Source organism: Serinus canaria, chromosome 2 (genome assembly GCF_022539315.1).
Source record: "Serinus canaria isolate serCan28SL12 chromosome 2, serCan2020, whole genome shotgun sequence".
Lineage (NCBI taxonomy): Eukaryota > Metazoa > Chordata > Aves > Passeriformes > Fringillidae > Serinus > Serinus canaria.
Window position 1 is genome coordinate 2140473 of NC_066315.1, and position 22456 is coordinate 2162928.

The 22456-nt window shown below is 48.4% G+C and overlaps 1 protein-coding gene across 2 annotated transcripts in view; it reads left to right on the plus strand.

The window, feature by feature from the left end:
• The first annotated feature begins 356 nt into the window (after window positions 1–356).
• The window catches only part of WNT3A (Wnt family member 3A), a 98471-nt gene continuing 76371 nt past the window's right edge, over window positions 357–22456 (plus strand). The window contains exon 1 of one of the 2 annotated variants that reach the window (XM_009085750.3): window positions 357–692. In XM_009085750.3, the coding sequence (XP_009083998.1) occupies window positions 622–692 (71 nt within the window). In that variant the 5' untranslated portion in view covers window positions 357–621. Of the gene's footprint in view, window positions 693–739; window positions 1780–22456 lie in introns of those variants that run through there. The other variant, XM_050970865.1, reaches the window with a different exon arrangement.

Consider the following 22456-nt stretch of genomic DNA (forward strand, 5'->3'; position numbering starts at 1 on the left):
TTTTTTTTTTGCATTTTAGTAGCTTCGACCCAGGGAGTGAAATCCGGGCAGGTTGTTATAGCTACCCAAATCCACAGGGGTCCCCCCTGTCTATTTAAACCCCCTAAATCTTCCTTCCCCTTTTTAAAACTACATTTTATCCCTCGGCTTGTGGGCCAACGTGCCCCCTAATGAGTATTAAAACACTATCTCCTCGCAATTAGCTCATTCCTGACTTCACGCTCCTGATTGACAGAACAAGCCAAAGCATCAGAATTCTCCCTTTGGCAATAAGTGCTGATTGGGTCCTTTTTAAGAGAGCTACTTCAAACTTTTTTTTTTTCTTTTTTTTTTTTTTTTTTTTTTTTTTTAATATTTGCCTTCAGTGTCTTGGCTGAGAGAAGAGTTTTTTACCTCTCTGAGATTTTTTTTTTCCTTGAGAGTAGTAGAGGAAGCAAGAGAGGATTTACCTGGTCGGGTTGAGTTCACTTCATTTGACTTTTTTTTTTTTTTTTTTTTTTTGGTTTAAATTATTGTTATTATTATTATTATTATTAAAATAATCATCCTGCCTCAGAAGAAAGGAAGGTTTTTGGCAACTCTGGTTAAAAAAAAAAAAAAAAGAAAGACAACTTTTCATCAATGGCCTCTTTTGGATATTTCCTGTTTCTTTGTGGGTTGAGTCAGGCTCTGTCAAGTTACCCAATCTGGTGGTAAGTTTTATTCTTCTTCTTTTTTTTTTTTTTTCGCTCATTTTCATTTATTTTTCCCCTCCTCTGTTTTCTCTGCAACCCCTGCGCTTAAGATGACTTGAAATTCTCCTTTCGTTGCCACTCAGCTAAAGAGGTGGGATTGTTCCAGCGCCAGCAAGTTCTTAGAACCTGCATTTCACCTCTTTTATTTATGCATTCACTTTGTTTATTTTGACTGGGTTATACCTGATCTCTCCTTCTCCTACTGTAAAAGAGAGAGAGCGAGAGGGAGCGATCGGAAAGTTATTTTTTTTTTTTTCCCTGAGCGCTTTGATCCTCTCCTGGGAAGAACAAAAGGCGCTGCCTGAATTAAAGAGATAATGATAGAAGTTGACATGAGCATTTCAAGGTGATTTCGAGCTAGTCAGGTGGAAGGAAGGGGGGGAAAGCGGCAAAACTTTTGGGTGGCTTTTTCTTCCCCCCCCCCCCCCCCAATTCGCTTTAAGGAATATTGAGGGGTGAATTAAAAAAAATATATATAGGAAAAAGGAAAAAATCGGGGTGGGAAACGGGAAGAAAAAAAGGAGGTGAAGCTGCACAAGCTGGGTTGGGGGAAGGCAGAGCAAGGTCGGGGCTGGGGGGAGACAAAAATCCGCGCAAAATCCGCGCAAAGCCCGCGCGCCCCTTGCGCGGGGATGCGCACCTTGTTTTTTGGGGGGGTTTCGCCGCTTTTCCTCCTTTCTCCGCGCCCTGCACCCTACGCCTTTAAGAGCCTTTTCTCGCTCGCTCCCCCACGAAAAGCAAATGGTGCTGGGCAAGGCATGTAAGCGCACGATCGGCTCTAATTACCCCGCGGAGCTAATTGGGCTCGGGGAAGCCCTAGCGCGGGGAGGCTCCGCGGGCTGAGCCGGGGGGGGGCTCCCAAACGCCCCCCCTTTAAAAAAAAAAAACCAACAAAACCCCAATCATCCCCGTGCTGTTAATGAATTTTTTAATTAATCCGTGCTCCCCCCCCGCCGCCCTCCGCGGGCGCGGGATGCGCGGTCCCCCCTGTCCGGCGGTGCAGAGGTGAGGGTGTTGAAGGCAGCAGCCTCTCCAACTATTTCAGGTATGTCTGAAAGCAGGGAATTCGTTGGGATGGGAGGAAAAAAAAAAAAAAAAAAAAAGGAAAAGAAAAGAAAAAAAAAAAGCAATAAAATGCAAATGTGTGCTTGGGAAGACAGGCAGCGAGAGCACCTGGACGGGAGTCATTAAAAAGCAATCTTTTATTCCCAGCCACCATCTAACTTATAATTAGAAACTCTGCTCGCATTCCTGATTGGAGAAGGAAACGCATTCCTCTAATACCGACAGAAATATTCGCTTGGCACCCGGCGAGGGGAGCGCGGTCCTGGCCCCCCGCTGTCCCCCCGTGTCCCCTCGGTCCCCTCGGTCCCTGTGGTCTCCTGTCCCCGGAGCTGCGGGAAATGGGGAAAAGACGGGAAAAGGCTCTGGGGAGAGGGGCAGGAGGTGCCCGCGGGAGCCGGGGCATCCTCAGGTGTGCAGCGGTGACACCGCGGGCTCCGGGGTGGCTTTTCCCCCCCGTCCCTGCCCGGTGCCAGCAGCGGTTTCAGACGGTTCTTTCGCAAGGAGAAACCCCCCTTAGGCCATGGAAATGCAAAGCAGGGCTGGATTGGGCTGGGGGAGTCGCGGGAGAGGCCCGGAGCTGTTGCATTGGCTGCCGAAATTCCCCCTCGCCCTCCCAGCCCTTTCCCTCTTGATTCATCCCCAACCTTTCCCTCTTTATTCATCCCCAACCTTTCCCTCTTTATTCACCCCCAAGCCAGGTATGAACCCCCCCCCCCCGTGGCTGGAGAGCGCTGGGGATGTGGGATTTGGGGTCTGCAAGGTGGCCCTGGGGTCCCCGGGATGCACATCCCAAATTCCTTCTCTCCCAGGCCAGCCCAGCTGGTCCCGAATTCACCCCAATCCGCCCTCCTGCTTGATTTGATTTTCATTTCATTGTGTCCCGCTCTTCCCTTTGTTTTGTTGTTGTTGTTTTTCTTTTTTTTTTTGGGAGAGAGAACCGGGAATTTTTTTGGTCTGGTCACCTCCCACCCCGAGCATCTCCCCTCCATCAGCTCACGGTGATTTGGGTGTTGAGAGCAGAAAATCTGTCATTCTCCAGCCCCAAATTGTGCCCCCTCCCTCCCCCCTGATGGTTTTTAATTGAAGCATCGACTCATCCTGTGGATATTTCCACTTGGGGAAAACCAGTGCAAAAAGCAGGGGCTGAGAAATGATATTTTCCTGGGAGTTTTGCTTAATTGTTGTCCCAAAATCGGGGGAAATGTGAATTTCTCCGGGGGGTCAGGTGCTGTGAGCTCTGTCTGCCCCCTCACAGCTCCTGCTCAGGCTGAGCTGCTCCCACCCTGGCACAGGGCACCTGGGTGAGCCAGACCCAGCAGATTCCCACTGTCCTGGCAGCTTTGGGAAAAGTTCAGTGAAGGGAAAAGGAAAATATCTCTCTGTGATGATGCTGGGGGTGGGAGGGGAGGCTCTGTGAGTTCCTTAAAACCTTAAAAAAAAAAAAAAAAAAAAAAAGCAGCAAATAATCCATTTACAAACTGGGATAGAAGAAGCTTTGGAAATAATGGTTTAAAAATAACGCAGGAAGAGGGGCTGGTTGCTGTTGGGGTTGAGGAGCCAGGGTTTGGGGTGTGCTGGAGGGGTTTGTTGTGCCTCAGGAGCCTCCCAGGACCTGCCCCAGTGCAGTGCAGCACTGAGCTGCTCAACCCAGAGCAGCTCCTGGGAGCAGCAGCAGGCTCTCCCACACCCAGGGGGCCAGATTAACTGCAAAAATCAGATAGTTTTCGGGTTTTGCTGCTTTTTTTTATAAAGTTAGTGCTGTTCATTTTTTGGTTTGTTCAAAAAAAAAAAAAAGAATAATAAAAAACGAGATTGGAATGAGTGAAGGAAGGCTGAGGGAATTCTGGAGCAAAATTCATGGGTGAGGGAGGATTAAATGTAACCTGTCCCTGTCCTGGGGCAGTCTGGGGTCTGTGGGGACTCACAGGAGCAGCATGAACAGAATTGAAACTTTTTTCCAGCTGGCTTGCACTGCCGTGACCGACTCCACATGGAATGGGGGAGGGAAAAAAAACCCTTTAATTTAATTTATTTTATTTTTCAACCCATGATAAGTGGTCTGAGCACAGCCAGTGGGCAGAAATGATTCAGAAAGGGGGAAAAAAAAAGGTCAATAACAATTAACACAGAGCTTCCATGATGGGAATGTTACTCTGCTGCAGCCCAGGATGCTGCTCCTGGGGGAGATGATCCAGGAGAGGCTCTCTGGGCTGAGCTGGAAGTACAGGGAGACCCTTTGGTGTAGGAAAAAGTAACTGGCATCATTTCTCCCGGGTGTGAGGCAGCTCACGGGGGTGTGGGGGTAAATTCTGTGCCTGGAGAGGGATGGGACGAGGAGCTCCAATGGAACAACAGGATTTGGTGTGGTGGCATCACCCAGGGCAGCAGGGTCTGTCCCTTCCCCTGTCCCCTCTCACAGCTCCTGTGTCACCCCCCTGTCGGGCTGGGATGGGATCAGCCCCCTGAGAAGCTGGGAATTGTCAGAGGGTTCCTGGAGGTGCCAGGCCTGTGCAGGGTGGGGATGTGTGTGGAGGTGTTGCCCTGCTGTGGCCTGGCTTTGCTCTCATTGCCCAGCAGCTCCAGGGATTTCCTCATCCCTGCAGGGTGGGATGTCCTGCAGGATCCCCTTTCTGAGAGGGCTGGGGAGAGGGATCCAGCAGCTCTTTCCTCTGTATTTTTTGCGATTCAGGAATTGTGAGCTCAGGGGGGCCCTGCCAACAGCAGGGACATCACTGCAGCAATGCTCAGTGCAGCTCCTGAGCCTGTCCCTGCTCTGTGGGGTGCAAACCCAGGGCCCTGGGAATATTGCTGTGCCTGCTCTGGGGTGCCCTGACCCCCAGGGCAGCTCTGACTCTGACCCTCACTCATGGAGAAAGTTTCCCAGACTCCAAGACAGACTGGAACCCACGCAAGTGTGCAATGGATTCTAGAGAGCAGTGTGGGTGTGTCACTGGGTGAGAAATTGAGGGTTTGGGGTTTTTAGGGTGCTGTGGATGGAAGCAAGATGGAGGGCACAGGGTGTCATCCTGGGCTGCTTCTTCATCCTTCTTCTTCCTCCTTCTCCATGGGTTTGGGTGGCATTTTGTAATTGGGCAGACAAGTCTGCACTGGGGGCTCTGTGGGATCAGTTATGGGGTTAAAAGGGAAAATAATCCAGGTGTCAGCTCTGAATTGGATGGTTCAGTCTCAAAAGCCCTTGGAACAAGAGATTGTGGCCATTTTGTGCCTTCTGATGAAAAGCTGCTGAACTCCCAGCAGTGAGACTGTTTTAGTGATAAGGAACAATAAACACCTGAGTGTGAACATGAACTGCTGTCTCAGTGCCTTCAGTGCAGACCCACAGAAACCCACAGCTGGAACCACCACCCTGTGCCATCCCCACAGCAGCAGCAGTGCAGGGATGAGCTCCTGCCTGGTGCTCTCTGTTCTTCCCTGGGATCTGTCCCCCTCAATGTGGAACATCCCCCATTTTAAAGTGAGACAAACCTAAAACAGGCCCTGGCTCCTCTCACAAACCCAACCCTGGTCTGCTGCAGATCCAACCCCAGCCCTGCTTGCCTCGGGGTGATCTCCCCTGGTGGGCCAGGAGGGAGGCAGAGCCCTGGGAGGTCACCTGAGGGCCAGCCCAGCCAGGTGCTGGCGCCAGGGCTCCTGCAGCCATCTCCAGAGCTCCCAGGTAGGAATTGCATCTCCTGGCATTCACCTGTGCCAACCTGCAGCAGGTTGAGGTGAGATGTTAAAATCCATCAGGGTGTGTGGGAATCCTGGATGAGTTAGAGTTGTTTTTGATGATGGGGTTTATTTTTCTTGCCTTCTCCATAGGCAGGAAGGCTGAGCTCAGCTCACACCTTCACTGCACGGCTCAGAGGGTCACAACACCCTCAGTTACGAGGCCTTCTAGGGAATTATTGACCAATAAAACACTGCCAATGAGGATATTTATGCTTCTGACCCAATCTTTAAATATTTTGTCTTATGGACTCAGTGTAAGCTTTCTCAGCCACTCATGTTGTGGCACACAAACCTACAAAAACTTCTTACCTTTGTCACTACATCTATTTTTTTTTCTATATCCTGAACTCTAAAACTCTAAACTTTCCTCTACTTGCCCTGTGTCTCTGCTTTAATCTGTAAATCCACATTCTCCCTTCCAGCACCTCAGTTTGGAAGCCTTTTCCGAGGTCTCTGATCAATTCCTGGGTTTAATTCTCAGCTTTGGCTCCCAGGCCCAAAGTTCTGAGAGCTCCCTGCATTTTGGGTTGCAGCAAGTGGAGCAGTGCAACTGCTCTGCATCCATCCCTGTCCCCCCTTTGTCCCCAGCCTTGGAATTGCCTTTTTGTGCCTGTGTTTTCTGCCTGACAGCAGCATCTCCCCAGCCCTGTTTGCCAGGCAGAGAGGAATCACAGAGTGATGGTTTAGGCCCCTCTCAGCTCTCCCCCAGTTTGGGATTTGGGATGGGTGCTCTGCACCCCAGCAGCAGCACAGGGGCACAGGGAAAAGGCTCCAGGGGATCTTTCTGTGCAGATCTGAGTGGTAACAACCAGCTCTTGCCCATGCTGTGTCCAGAAGGGAAGGGAAATTTCCCATCTCCATTTTTGGTGGGACTGAAGAAACAAACACTGATGGTGTTTGTGTTGTTCTTTTTGTCCAGTTGTGGTGAGATTGATAACCAGGATCACACCAGGAGGTTTTTTCTCAGCAGGAACTGAAAATTTTGCAAGGTTTTAAGAAGAAGTGCCTGTTGGAAAGATGGGGAGGGCTGGGACTTCCCCAGAGAGCCCAGTGTGAGCTAAAGAAAATCCCAAATCCCTCCTCTGCTCAGCTTCATTTTATCAAATTGTCCTGTTCTGCTACGTATAATTGGTTTTTCCTTTCCATTTGTAAGAGGACTTTATCAGAGAAATTACCCTGAAAATCAGCAACTCGATATTGAGAGCACTGGCTGAAGGAATTGCATCCAACAAAAAGCCTTTCCAAAGTCAGATAAAGAAAAGGGAATCCTTTTGCTCCCCAGCTGTTTCCAGGGAGCCCTGGAGGTGGAACCTGCCCTTTGCAGACATTTGAGCACCTCTGAGAATTCTCACTGGAGAAGTTTTGAGGGCTTGGAGCAGTTTGGGTTGGAAGGAACCTTTAAAAGGTCATCTGGTCCTGCAGTGAGCAGGGGACATCTTCAACCAGGGAAACTGAACTGAGGGGTGGGAATCACGTTGCTTTCTGTTGGCCAAAAAAAGACTTCTTGACCATTGCTTCCAAAAGATTCAGGCTGGTGGAGCCTTGATTTGTACCGTGGTGTCTCCTAGAGAAGGAAGTCAAGGCTGACTCACTGGTGCCTCCATCCCAGCCCTGCGGGATCCCTTTCCTGGTGCCATCCCAATTCCCTCCCACCCAGCTGCAGCCATGCAGCAGCACTGCAGCTCTGCAGCCCCTGCATCAATCCCTGCACCTCTGGTGCTCAGCAGGAGCGCAGGAGGAGGGGATTATTCCACGTGAGACCTCAGGAGGAGCAGATGTATTTCCTTTGCATGCACAGGAATGTTTCATTTGCAGGGTGCCCTGTGGCAGGGAGGGATGATGAATCTGACTCCATGTTCTCAGAAGGCTCATTTATTATTTTATGGTGCTATATTATATAAAGAATGCTATACTACAATACTATACATGTAAAACATATATATAGATATATCGATATATATCTATATATATAGATAATATATCTATTAAAGAATGCTATACTATAATACTATATATAAAAAATATATAGATATATATAATATATCATATATAGATAATATATAATACAGATAATATATAATATAGATAAGACATATCTATATTATCTATTATCTGTATTATATATTATCTATATATGATATATTATCTATAAAATATAATACTATATTTATAGTATATATAGTATTATATATACACTATATATTATATATGTATATAAATATAATACATATAATTATAATATATGGCATATATAAAATACAGATATAATATACATATAATACTCTCTATTTATATGCATATGTGTGTGTGTATATATATGTATATATATATATATATATACACACACACATATACACACACACATACATACTACAGTGTAATACTTTAATACTATACTGTACTAAACTATACTGAAGAATACAGAAAGGATACAGACAGGAGGCTAAAAAGATAATAATGAAAACTCCTGACTCTCTCCAGAGCCCTGACACAGCCTGGCCCTGATTGGCCAAAGAGTGAAAACAACTCCCAGCAGAATGCAATGGAACAATCACCTGGGGGTGAACAATCTCCAAACACATTCCACATGGGCACAGCACAGGAGAAGCAAAGGAGATCAGAATTGTTTTCCTTTTTCTTTGAGGCTTCTCAGCTTCCCAGGAGGAGAATCCTGGGTGAAGGGATTTTTCCAGAGAATGTGAATGCCACTCGGAGAGGGCAGGAAAATCCCAGAGGGACAAGCAGGGGGTGTCCCTGGGCTGTGCCCTTGCTCAGGATTCCTGAGTGCCGATTCAAAGGGCCCGGCTGCATTTCAAAGGGCTTTGTGGGGACAATGACAGCGCCTAGCACCAGGGAATCCTGCGGGCAGCCAGGCAGGATGAGCCCCTGGGAGCTGCTCCCAGCATGGGCAGCACACCTGGGGGTGACAGCCTCGTCCTGCCAGCAGGGAGGGACAGGTCCCACCCCATCCACGGGGAGATTCCCTTCCCAGGGCAGGACTGGAGTCATGCTGCTGCCCACTGTGGGATGGACAGTGTGGCTGGGAAGAGGGGAGGAGGATGAGGAGGTCTGGGGGAGGTGGTGGGGAAGGAGAAGGTTCTGAAGAGGCACCCAGAGATCTGGTGGTGTGGAGCTCAGTGATTTCTGCCCAGACAGGATAAACTGGGGTTAAACCCCTGGAATGTGGGGAAAACACAGCCTGGAGCTGCACCCAGGGAAATACAGGCTGGAGAGCAGGGAAAAGTTTTTCCCAGGAAGAGTGATAAAGTTCTGGAATGTTCTGCCCGGGGAGGTGGTGGAGTCCCCATCCCTGGGTGTGTTTGACAAAGCCTGGATGTGGCACTGGGTGCCAGGGCTGAGTTGAGCTGTTGGGGTTGGGTTGGACTCAATGACCTTGAAGGTCTCTTCCAACCTGGTCATTCTGGGAATTCTGTGATTCTGTGACAGAAAGGGGAAATGGCAGGGCAGAAACACTGGCCAGAGCACACAGGTCTCCTCCACCTGCCCAGCCAAGGCTGCAGCAGGAATGTCCCCAGCCCAGAAGGTCTCTCTAAACCCATCTCTGCTTTGCTGTCACAGCCCAGAGCAGGGCAGTTCAGTGGGGTTTAACCCTGGAACTGGAGGAGCTCTCAGGCAGGAGCCTTCCCATGGGGTATCCATCAGAGCTTTTGCTGGATCAGCTCTGGGGCTGGTCTTGCAGAAAAGCCACTCATGAAAATGTCCGTGCCAGCTGTTTCCATCTGTCCTGTGCCATTCGTGATGCTCTCTTCCCCTTTTGTCCCTTTAAAAGGGGCAGGATTCAACTCCTGTTGTCTTAGCACAACCTCTAAAAATCCATCAGTTCATGAGTTCACTCCAGATGCTCCAGGAACTCCCAAAAGCCAAGGGGAGGGAAGGAGAGCTGATACATTAACTCCCTTGTTCTCAGCTCCTAACATAGGGCACGGCTTTAAAGGCAGCCTGGGAGCCAGGGGAGAGCATTCTGCATCACAAAGGTGGTGTTTGTCCCTCTTCCTGGTTTGTCACCTGCATATTCACAGCCCCCTTCCCATCTGGGTGCTGCTGCTGCCCAGAGGGTGCTTTGCATTTGTAGAGACTGGCCCATCAAAGGAGTCCCAGGTGCCTTTGGTCTCCTCCTCACCATGGTTTCTGTCCTGGTGTCAAACCAGTCAGTCATTCTTCCGTGGATTCAGTGATAATTATTGGCAGGGAATGCTGCTGCCCTTTCCCAAGGTGGATATTCCTTCATGCTGTGAAATTCTTTTCTCCTTTGCGCTCTCAGGCTTGGCCAGCAAAGTCCCATCAGAGCACGTGGCTGGTTCCCTTCCCCATCACTGACCTTGCAAGGGGTTCCAGGTGTCTGGAAGGTCATTTTTCCTCTCCCATGGGTTCTGTAGGCTCAAAGTCTCTTGGAGAAGGCTCAGGGGTTGCCTCAGCTGTTCCTAGAGCTCAAGGCATGGCAGACCCTCCCATTTCCAGCCTGCCCTGGGGTTCATCGTGGGTTCAGGAGCTTTCCTGGTCTCCAGGCACCATTCCCAGTGTTCCCAGTTTGAACAGGCCTCCCTGGAATGGTGTCCAGCCCACAGATGGGCATGCCCAGGTTCCCACCAGGAGCCCCTGCCGGGTTAAGGGGCTGGTGACATCCTGGCCACCCTCAGGGGCCTGGCAGGGGCTGCCCACAACCCACGGGTGAGCTGCTCCTTCCTTGGCAGCAGCTGGGGGAATCCCAGAGCACCTCAGATCGCTCCATGTCCCTCTGCAGGCAAAGCCTCGGGGTGGAATTCACTTCCCCCAGCCCATGGCTGCAATTCCCATCTCTCCATCCCAGCCAGGGGCTCCTGGCTCCTTTCCTTGAGGAGAACTGGGCACTTCTGGAGCAATTCCTCTCTCAGGTGTTTGATGGAGCTTGGCTGGTGCAGTCCTCTGTGCCAGCTGGATTGAGGAGACCAGCTCAGAGGTGCTTCCACCAACATCCTCCAGCTTTGGTCAGGATACACCCAAAACCAAAAGTCTTTGCACACTTGCTCATTTCCTGGTTGTTAAATCCATCATTCCTGTTGCCAGGCATGAGTTCCCATGGGTCAAATCAAGGCATGGACTTTTTATCCATCGTTTCCCTTTATTTTATAATCTCTTTGGTGCTCATGGGTGCATTGGAATGGGTGCAGGAGCCTTCATGAGGTTCTAGAAACTTCTAGACCACCCCTCTCCTCTGGAAATTCATCTTTTGTCCTGTCTCAGCCCAGCTGCTGAAAGCCTCAGCAGCTTCCTCTCTAAAATATTGAGGCTCTCAATATTTTGGGGTCTTTGAGGGTTTTGCAGCTTCCTCTGTAAAACATTTAATCCTGCCTTTAATCCAGGGCACTCCAGAGAACAAATGCACCCTCCTGGTGCTCTTGGGCACATCCAGAGTCACACCCACAAGTCCTTACCTCCAGATTGTGATTGAACTTTATCTCAGAACTTCTTAGGGAGAGATTGGAGGTGATTTCCCTGTGGCCCTGTCCTGGCAGTTATCTTGGCAGAGGGACACAGCCACAGATGTTTCAGCATTTCAGGAATTCCTCTGACTTGGCTTTGCTCTCAGTTCTCTGAAATCAAACCCCTTCCCCTTTTCCCAGTCCATGCCCCTTGATTTCACTTTCCAGGTTTGTATTTCTGCTGGAAGATGCAGGTTTAGGGCAAAAATTATGCAAACCCCTCTTTCCAGGGCAGCCAGCTCTATCCAACAGAATTCCCAGCAGGGAGAAGAGGCAGAGCCCATCTCTGCTGCAGCTGAGCCTGTGAGGCAAATCCAGACCTCACTGGGCAGAGCAGGAGATCCTTGTGCCTCCAGAGGGGTGCACCTCGTCTAACAGAGATATTCCCAGTGCCTAACAGAGATATTTATAATTAATAGAGATATTCCCAATGTCTAATAGAGATATTTCCAATTAATAGAGATATTTCCAGTGTCTAATAGAGATATTTCCAATGTCTAATAGAGATATTTCCAGTGTCTAATAGAGATATTTCCAATTAATAGAGATATTTCCAGTGTCTATAAAGAATTTAAGAGATATTTCCAATGTAATAGAGGTATTTCCAATGTCTAATAGAGATATTTCCAATGTCTAATAGAGATATTTCCAATGTTAATAGAGATATTTCCAATTAATAGAGAATTTCTAGTCTAATAGAGATATTTCCAATTAATAGAGATATTTCCATGTCTAATAGAGATTTCAATTAATAGAGATATTTCCAAGTTAATAGAGATATTTCAATGTCTAATAGAGATATTTCCAATTAATGAGATATTCCAATGTAATAGAGATATTTCCAGTTAATAGAGATATTTCCAATGTCTAATAGACATATTTCCAATTAATAGAGATATTTCCAATTAATAGAGATATTTACAATTAATAGAGATATTTCCAGTGTCTAATAGATATATTTCCAATTAATAGAGATATTCCCAGTGTCTAATAGAGATATTTCCAATTAATAGAGATATTCCCAGTGTCTAATAGAGGGTGGGAAGCAGCAGAGGGGCTCCCTGAACAGTTCCAAGCCTTCCATTCAGTCTGTCCCTCTGCCCCCAGGAGAACAACAGTGGGGCCTGTTGCTAGACAGGGCTGTGTGCTGTGACAGAAAACAAATCTCAATCCTCAGCAGGCTCAGGGACACAAGGGAGAATTCCCTTTTTTCCCTGAGCCTGCTGTAGCTGGGAAGAAATGGGACAGTCTGGACAGTCCATCCAAAAGCCCCTGAATGTCATGGGAATCCCACTGGGCATCAGATAGGATGTGCAGGATTTGCTGGGAGAGCCACATCTCCTCCAGAGACACAAAAATCTGGCTCATGCTGGTTTTTGGGAGATCTGTGATTGGTTTTGATCCCTCCTGGAAGGAGAATCTTCCTGAATATTCCTGAAAAACGGTGAATTTCCTTCAGAGTTCGTGGTGAGAGATGAGATCCAGCTCATCTGACACCTGTCAGACATTTCCTTTGGGATGAGGTGGGTCCCATCCCATCCCAGATTCCCAGCCTTTGCCTGGGAGAGGATCCTGGATGACTGGAACAAAGATGCCTCCCTTTAGACAGGGCAGGTTTGGCTTTGAAACACCCCTAAAAGTCAGGAGCATCTGGGTCTTTTATGTCCTACACAGACAACGTGCTGAAAGGGGAGGTTTCCATTGGGAGACCCTTCCATGTGAATCTTTGGTGACAAAATCACCTTTAAAAACTCTTCACTTGAAGTCCTGGTGCTGCTTTCCACGGGTGTAGAGGAACTGAGCAAAAATTCCATATCTCAGAAGGGCTTTTGAAGGGAATTCTTGTCCACTTGCATCTGGGCATTTTATATTCTACACAGACATGTGGAATGCTGAAAAGAGATGTTTCCATTAGGGGATTTCAATGTGAATTTTTAGTGACCAAATCACCTTTAAAAACTTTTCACTTGATGTCCTGGTGTTGTTTTCCTGTCACCGACATGTTCTATGAAAATCCTAAGGAAAGGATTTTTCATAGAACATGTCGGTGACATTTTCCATGGATGTAAAGGAACTGAGCAAAAATTCCATCTCTCAGAAGGGCTTTTGAAGGGAATTATGAACTTGCATTTGGGCATTTTATGCCCTCCATAGACACATGGAATGCTGAAAAGAGATGTTTCCATTAGGGGATTTTCAATGTGAATCTTTGGTGACCATGTTCCCTTTAAAAACTCTTCACTTGAAGTCCTGGTGTTGCTTTCCATGGGTGTAAAGGAACTGAGCAAAAATCTCATCTCAGAAGGGCTTTTGAAGGGAATTGTGAACTTCCATTTGGGCATTTGATGCCCTCCATAGACACGTGGAGTGCTGAAAGGGGATGTTTCCATTGGGAGACCCTTCCATGTGAATCTTTGGTGACAAAATCACCTTTAAAAACTCTTCACTTGAAGTCCTGGTGCTGCTTTCCACGGGTGTAGAGGAACTGAGCAAAAATTCCATATCTCAGAAGGGCTTTTGAAGGGAATTCTTGTAAATTTGCATCTGGGCATTTATATTCTACACAGACACATGGAGTGCTGAAAAGAGATGTTTCCATTGGGGATCTTCAATGTGAATCTTTAGTGACCAAATCACCTTTAAAAACTCTTCACTTGAAGTCCTGGGTGTTGCTTTCCATAGGTGTAGAGGAATTGAGCAAAAATTCCATATCTCAGAAGGCTTTTGAAGGGAATTCTTGTCAACTTGCATCTCGGCATTTTACTCTCTACACTAGACATGTGGAATGCTGAAAAGAGATGTTTCCATTAGGGGATCTTTCAATGTGAATCTTTAGTGACCACGTTCCCTTTAAAAACTCTTCACTTGAAGTCCTGGTGCTGCTTTCCACGGGTGTAGAGGAACTGAGCAAAAATTCCATATCTCAGAAGGGCTTTTGAAGGGAATTCTTGTCCACTTGCATCTCAACATTTTATGTTCTATACAGACATGTGGAATGCTGAAAAGAGATGTTTCCATTAGGGGATCTTTCAATGTGAATCTTTAGTGACCATGTTCCGTTTAAAAACTCTTCACTTGAAATCCTGGGTGTTGCTTTCCATGGGTGTAGAGGAACTGAGCAAAAATCCCATCTCAGAAGGGCTTTTGAAGGGAATTGTGAACTTCCATTTGGGCATTTGATGCCCTCCAGAGACATGTGGAGTGCTGAAAGGGGAGGTTTCCATTGGGGGACCCTTCCATGTGAATCTTTGGTGACAAAATCACCTTTAAAAACTCTTCACTTGAAGTCCTGGTGTTGCTTTTCATGGGTGTAGAGGAACTGAGCAAAAACCCCATCTCTCAGAAGGGCTTTTGAAGGGAATTCTTGTGAACTTTCAGTTTCTTGCACGTTGTGGGAGCGGCCATGGGGGTGGATTTGCTGTGCAATAAGCTGCATTAGTGATCCAGACCAGGAGGGCTGGGCACCACCCTGATCCCATGGATTTGGGATGCTGAAGATCCATCCTGAAGGCTCTGAGGGCAGAGCCCTCCTGTGGATCCCAGAATCCCAGAGTGGTTTGGATTGGAAGGGACTTTAGAGCCCATCCAGTCCCACCCCATGCCATGGGCAGGGACACCTCCCACCACCCCAGGTGCTTCAGAGCCCCATCCACCCTTCTGAGATATTCTGTTCCTTTCCCCCAGGGAAGGATTCAGGGGCTGGGAAGCTCAGCCCAGCCCATCCCCTTTCCCAGCTGGCTGGAGCAATGTGTGCTGATTTTTCATCTGCAGAGAAAGGACCTGGCAGCCCAGTGTCCATGCCCTGAGAGCTGCAGTGCTGCAGCATCAGCAGGGCTGGGCTTGGGTCATCCCCTGGGAAGATTTGCTGCTGGAAGTGCTCAGAGAAATCAACAGGCTGGGTGGGAAGGGCAGGAGGGAAGTGTGGAGCTGCTTGGACACGTAATTTGTGTTTTATGCCTCAGATTTATGGATGGCATTGCTGAAGAGTGATCAGCTGGCTGATTTTATTGAGCTGCCCCCTGTCAGTGGGCTGCAGTGACTGGGCCATGAACACGCTCCTGAGGAAAAGTGGATCAGCTCTGTTGCTCTTTTTGAAGTGCTTCTTTCCTCTCACAGAACAGGCTATTGGTTGAGCTGTTTTTATTGCTCTCTATTTTTGTTTTAATTTTTTTTATTATTATTATTCTTACAGTACCAGAGTGAAATATGGTAGGAGATTGTCCAGATCTGAAGTAGCTGCTCTGGGAGTTTTCCATTGAAAAAAAAAAAAAAAATTGTCAAAGGGGATGCTGTGCCACTGTATTGATTTTGTATGGGGTGTTGTTTTTGAGCTTGCACAGGCAGGTGTGAGAGTGGTGCTGCCTGCTCAAGGGAGATGGGGCCCTGGTTGGTGGAGTATGAGGAAGGCTGCCTCCTTCACAGGCTGTGACACCTCCAAAACCTCTAAAGCTCTCGCTGGTGTCATCTGTAGTAACAGCTCAGATGATGTTTAGACAAAGAACAGGGAGCTTTTCCTCACATTCTTTGGCCACATACCCTCGTTATTTTTATGTGTTTTCTCAGCTCTCCGAGTTGCAGGGTCAGTCAGTAGGAGTCCTGCTGTAGCTGAAATCCCTCTGTTCTACACACAAGGAGGCTGTAGGGAAGGTTTAAGTTCCTCTCACAGGACAGGCTTTAAGCAGCACAGATTTAGCTGTCTGACTCTCAAATGCCTTGGGTGAACTGAGATCCATCCCACTGTGGGCTTGCAAAAATAGGTGTAACCACATCCACCACCGTTAAATCCAGAAATCACCTCATCCATCCTCACGTGCTCCAGGCTGGATTAAACCTGCCTAAATCAGAATGGTGAAGAAGTCATGGATATGAGCACTCAGCTAACTCTGAGTCACTGCTAACAGGAATATCATCCCGGGAAGGAAGGAGCTCACTGCATCACTGCTTTTTCCTAGCAGGATGGCTCATGGGCATTAGGGAATGATTGCAAAACCTCAGAGTCACTCAGAGAGGGCTGAGGGCACAGAGGGAACTGGGTTTTGCCTGGGAGAGTACACGGCCCAGACAGATGGGGCAAACAGCCCAGTTGAAAGGCAGTAGATAAGAAACATTAGCAGAAGATCGGGCATCAGACAGGGAAATGCTAATTCCGTGGCCACTGAAACCCTCGGTGTAAGTTGCCCACGGGCAAATGGGAAGTCTGTGATCCCCAGGAGCATCGAGTCCGTTTGTCCTGCTGACTCATGTGTAGTCTGGTCTGCTGGTGAACGAGAGGGTCAAGCTCAGCCTAACACGGGCTGTTCCCAGCACAGCTTCCTAACAGAGCCCTAAAACTGCAATTGGCCAGGAGAGTCTCCAAATTCTAACAGAGAAACTAATTCAGGATTTGTGTAGTCTGCATAGGTTTTATTCTATGTATTGTTGTATTGTAGATATTGTATTGTGTTTGTGTGGGCTTTAAATCTACAGCCAGGGGTGCCTTGGTGGTGTCTGACAGCCATGGTGACAGTGGTGGTGGCTCCTGCTGCCCCAGCACTGGCACTCAGAATAAATCGAGGAATTCTGTCCTGCAGACAGGCTCCAAAATGGGGCAAACCAGGCTCTTGGTGGGTTCTGGTATGCAAGAGCCCATTTTGGCAAGCTCTGGTTCCAGAAGGGCAGGGCAGCCTGCAAAACCTTGAGCTGCAGACTTTGTGATTAACCAGGGGCCGAGGCAGTTCAGGAGCTAAAACACATCCTTGGCAGCTCTGGCCATACTTCTTCTCTGCCTTTCACAAGCCTCAGCAAATAGCTGGGTGTCCTGGCCAGAGGAGAATCAGAAAATTAGATTTTCCTGCAGGGGCAGCTGCTCGTGTCCCACTCCAAGGGACAGTGTGGGCTCACTGAGCAGAGCCAGGAGGAGAAGCTGGCCCAGACTTACCTTTGACTCACTGTTAAAACCAGCAATTTTTGGGTGAGGATAAGAGCCAGGGCAGCTGGACACGTGTGAGTCGGAGCAGGAGCGAGGAGCTGAGGGCTGTGCACACACAGTGCTGACACACAGCAGCCCTGCTGAGCCGGGTTCATCACCCTGCACTGCCTCAGAGCTGCTCATCCCAGCTCAGGGAGCCACCCCAGCCCCCTCTGCACTCCTCCAGGGAGGGCTGGCACCTCCTGGCTGTGGCTCAGCAGCCCTGTCAGGGTCCATCTCAGGAGGGAAGGGTCTCTCTCTGCTGGGGATCAGCAGAACCCAGCAGACCAGCTGGGAGCCCGACTCCTGGGTGAGCAAGGTTAGGTCAGATGATTTCATTCCATCTTGCCCAAATCCTTAAGCTCATCCTGCCCTTGGTTCCCATGGACCAGGAATTTGTATTCCTGCAAAAGTCTCTCCTTTTTGGGATCTGTGGTGTTTCAGGGCAGAGGCTGACTCAGGAAAAATGCTCTTGGCAAAGCATCATTTGTCCAAGATTTGGTCATTTGCACTGAGTTTTCTGTAGCCATCAGTGAGCTGCCAAGTGGAGGCACCTTGACAGGGAGCACCCTCCAAACCAGTCGTGGTTCTGATCCCAAAATCCCTGCAGCTGGACTCACCAGCTCCTGCTGCCTTCTGAGCTTCACCTTTTCATGGTTCTGCTGACCTTGCTGATAGGATCTGTACACATTTATTCATAGGCTTGTGCTGTCTGCCCCTCGAATTCCCAGACTGTTTCTGTTGCTGTGAATGAGGAAGAGTTGGGTTTATCTCAAATTTCCTTGATCTTAGAGATGTCAGGAAAGGTGCCTGGGATTTTCTTTGATGCCAGAAGAATACAGTGGCATCAATATAAGGGAAGAGGGAGGGAAGTGATGTGAACTCTAAACTGACTAAACTTCAGGTCTCTACACAGGTTTTAAATCTGTCTGGGTGCCAAGTTAGGCATGGACTTAGCCTTGGGCGTTACTGTGCTAAGTTAGACTTTATTATTAGGAAAATAATAATTCTTTCTTAGGAAAGAATAGACAGAGACATCTCAGGTGTAATTTGTGTAATTTTCAGCCACGTTGACCCTTTTTTTGTGAAGTTCAGGCCTTTGCAATGTGTTTTTCTGCAGTAAAAGCTGTAATTGCTTGTGCAAAGGGCTCCTTCAGGCCCTGGAGAGGGACCCAGGCTGGGGGCAAGGAAGGGCTCATGGGAGGGCTCTCAGATCCACTGCTGCCCTAATCCATCTCTCAGAACTGGTTTCTACATGCTCCAAGGCTTAAGCAATCCTGCTGCCTGTTTGTCCCCATAATGGCATTTAAACCTCTTGGCCCCGTGAGCTTCATTTGGCAGAGGTTCTGAAAAATGTTAGCTATTCACAGATCTCACCAAAATGGGAAAATGGCAGTGAAATGGGGTAGAAACGTGAGCAGTGCCCTGCCAGGGGCTGGAGGGTGTGAGGAGGAGTGCGTGTGCATCCGTGTTCCCTGGACATCCCAAATCCAGACAGAAGAGTCAGTGCCCACCAGTGTCAGTGCCCACAGAAGAGTCAGTGCCCACCAGTGTCAGTGCCCACAGAATAACCCCTTGTTCTGTTGTTTGTTTTCTTCTGTTCACCCTGTTTCACAGAATTACAGAGCACAGAATGGGTTGGGTTGGAAGGGACCTTTGAGGTCACCCAGTTCCAACCCCGTGTGATGGGCAGGGATGCCATTCACTGCTTCAGGTGTCTCAGGGCCCCATCCAACCTGGCCTTGGACACTTCCAGGGATGGGGCATCCACAGCTGATGGACCCTACATGTTAGGGGTCCATCAGCTGTGAATGCCCCATCCCATGATGTTAGGAGGAAGTTCTACACCCTCTGGGTAAAGAACTTCCTCCTAACATCTCATTTGAATCTCTTCTCATTTAGTTAAAACTGGTTTTGTTGTCCAATCCCTATCTGCCCATGTAAGAAATCTCTCTCCCTCTTTTTTATAAGCCCCCTTTAATTACTGTAAGGCCACAGTGAGATCTTCCCAGTTCTCCAGGATGAACAATCCCAGCTCTCTCAGCGTGTCTTTGCAGGATGGTTGCTCCAGCCCTCTGATCATCAGAGAGTCCCTTTTCCCTTTTCCCTTTTCCCTTTTCCCTTTTCCCTTTTCCCTTTTCCCTTTCCCTTCCCTCCATCCTGAGATGTGATTTAGGAGAGGAATGGGCCATGCCAGGGATCTCCTCACTGCTCTGTGTGGCTGAGGAAGGGATGAAGAGGAGGAACCTCCCCGTTGTGTTTAAGGAGAATGAAGGACTCCCATGCTTTGGGGGTCCTTGGTTCCTGATCACAGCTGTGTGCCACTGCCTTCTTCCCTGGTGGATTGGTGCTGGCAGCTCCCAGTGATGTGTCCTAGAAAAGTCCAGAAGTTTGAACCCCTCCTGTGAGAGTTCTGTGGGGAGAAAAAGCATTGATTGTGAAGGAAGGTAGAGAAATACATAAATATGATTACATGTGTGTGCATAGATAGGTAGATCACACATCCCTCTTCTCAGCTTTGGCTTCTGCTCCAAAGGCAGCTGGAAGCCATAGGAAATCTTCCTTTGACTGTAACAAACTTTGGGACAACCTGTTTGCCTTGTGTCTTGGACCCTGAGATCCTTCAGGATCCTCCAAGCTTGCTTCATACCTTGATTCTGGGCCAGGAAAGTTCTGCTTTGGAGCAATTCCTTTGTCTCGTGGCTTAAGACTCTGAGCTCCTTTAGGTCTTGATCCTTCCAGTTGCTTCAGCCTTTGATTCTGGGCCAGGAAAGTGCCAGGTTTGCTTTGTGTTTATCCCTAAATACCGGGGCAGTTCTGTTCATTTTCTGTGCTTGGGCACTGGGCTGGGTTGCAGGGGTTGGGGTGAAGCCTGGGAGCAGGGAGAGTTTTCCTGTGCTGGGCTGATGCACAGCACGTTGTTATCCCTGCTATCAGGGACACAGAGTAATAATATATGGAAATTAGAGGCGTATCTCAGTCCCATCTCCCCCATCCCAGTGCAGGGCAGAGAAGGAGCCCAGTTAAGGCTTGTACCTATCTGACAACGTGCAGCAAAACTTGGCTTGGAGCTGGATGGGGTTTTGGGGCATGCAAAGGCAGAATTGCAGAACTTTGGTAACCTTCAGACTCACAAAATCCATCTGTGCACCCAGCTCTCAGCTAGGATGGGAGATGGGAGCTCCACAGGCTCCTGGCTCAATCCCCAGCCTTGGCCCAGCCTCAGCCAATGTGAATAATTGATTTGGTGGTTCTGGGGAATGGCAGAATCTGTAGGTTCAGGTGTGCTGCTGAGATTTGGGAAGCTTGGTCTCAAAGCCCTGCTTGGGATGGAGCAGAGGAAGCTGGTGAAGCTCATTTTCCCATCCCATGGGCTGGTGCCATAACCACGGAGTTGCTGACTCGGAGGATAAAGGGGACATTGCGTCCTCCACCTTCACTTTGGGAATGGCACCTGAGGGGATGGGCACCTGAACAAATTACCACGAGGTAAGTTAGGGTGTGAACCCATCAGATGCCAGTTTTTCTGTGGTAACTGCCCGTGTGAATGCTCTTTCCCTGCAATAAACACGAGATGGTTCATATTTACCAGGGGGTAAGAACGTTCACATGGCTGTTCACATGGCTCACACCCTGGTTTGACTCCCAGTAACTTGGGGCTGTGCCTCTAACCTCAGTACCCTTGAAAAGCCACCCCGAAAAAGAAAAATCAAACTCCTCTGCTTTACATAAACCACAGATTTGCCATTTCTTCATTTCAAATTGCAGTTATTTCGGTTCATCTTTGGTTTGCCAGAAAGGATTTGCTGGGATTGACTCCACTGCTTTGGCAGGGAACTTGAGGTCCTTGAGGTCCTGGTGGCCAGGGCCAGCCCACAAGGGCAGATAATCTACAGACACCACACCAGCTTTTCTTGCCTCATAGTCAGAGACCTTCTGGGCACTGACAGAATATTAACATTCCTGTTTCTCACAGCCTGCTCCCGAGCCCTGAAGAGATTTAAACATGTGGAGATGTGAATTCAGGCACATAAAAAGCTCCTTAGCCAGTGGAGAAGGGGTGGTGTGGCTGTGGGATGAGCGATGCTCCCAGGTTGCCTTGAGGTCACCGGGTGTTTTCCAAGTGCTTTCCATAGATCTGGGAAATGGCCACGAAGTGTTCTGAGGGGAAGACCTGGATTTTGAGAAGGAAAGGCCTTGGGGCAGTGGTCTGTGAGTCTTCCAGTGCTGCACAGACAGAAACCTTGCCCAGGAGCAGGCACAGCATAGCCGTTCACGAGCCCAAGGACTGAGCCAGGGAAAATGCCTTTAAAACATTCCGAGAACTGGACTGAATGTTCCAGTCAAACAAAAATACCCACCAAACTCACAACCCACTTGCTTATGGGCTGGGACTTTGTCTCATGATGATCCCAAGGGCTGACTCAAGTTATCTGAGGCATCTCCTTTCAGGTGAGACGGGGAAGATTCAATTCATCCTCGAGGGAGGCTTGCACCAACTGGGGGCAGCTCTGCTTTGAAATCAGGGTTTTCTCAGGATGTCCAAGCACACCTTGAGTCCCCAAGCACACCAGGAGTGGTATCTCTGCTCTGTTGGGTGACAGAACCTTCCCTAAGAGACCTCTGGACCAAATTCACTTAATTTTAGCCATGTAATGCTCAACTATCTGAGCCAACCATCTTAGAAAGCTGGGCACCCTCTGAGGGCGATTCATCCTTCCTGAGATTGGGATCTCTCTAGTGGATGTGATGAATCACTGTCTGGAGTTGTCTATCTCTCTCCATCCACTCCAGAAACAGCCTGAACACCTCCCTTTTAGACAGGTAAAGTTGGGAGGGATGACTGGGTGCCTGGGCACCCCACAAATGTCATTGATGTGATGCCAGTTGGTGTCTGGGAGGTTTTTATCCCTATTTCAAGAGAGGCTGATGAGAAACCTGAGGTGTTTGTCAGGTCCTTGACCTTCCTTCTTGATTTTGCCTGGAGAAAAGAGGTAAAAGACCCAAATCTTCTTCTTCTGACTCTTCTGATTTAAACACGGTGGTTTTCAATACATTTTTTTTCCAGGAAATATTTGCAGTTATTGCAAAAAATTCTGCGCTGTCGTCGTTGATAACAAAGAATATTTTGGGACTTTCATTTCTGGGCTTAAAGTGACATCTGGCTAATGAAGACCAGAATAAGATTTTTGCAAGGAAATGATGCTCCATGAAAATCCTGTGCAGGGCACTTATATTTTTTCTGTGGAGCAGCTGGTTCTGGCCACTCTAGGGAAGGGTTGCTGACCTCAGGTCTGAAAATTCACATTTTTCTTTAGGGCTGGAGCATTGTTAGCAGGACAGTATAACCATTTGTGGCTGTGAGGGGTGCAGCCAAGACCTTGTTGAGAAAACAGCAGCAGTTTTTTCATCACGGCACCCTTCAGAGGGCAGCTCATGGTTTGTGACTGGAAATGGCTGGGTAGAGCCTTAACAGTGATTTGGAGAAATACTGAGTG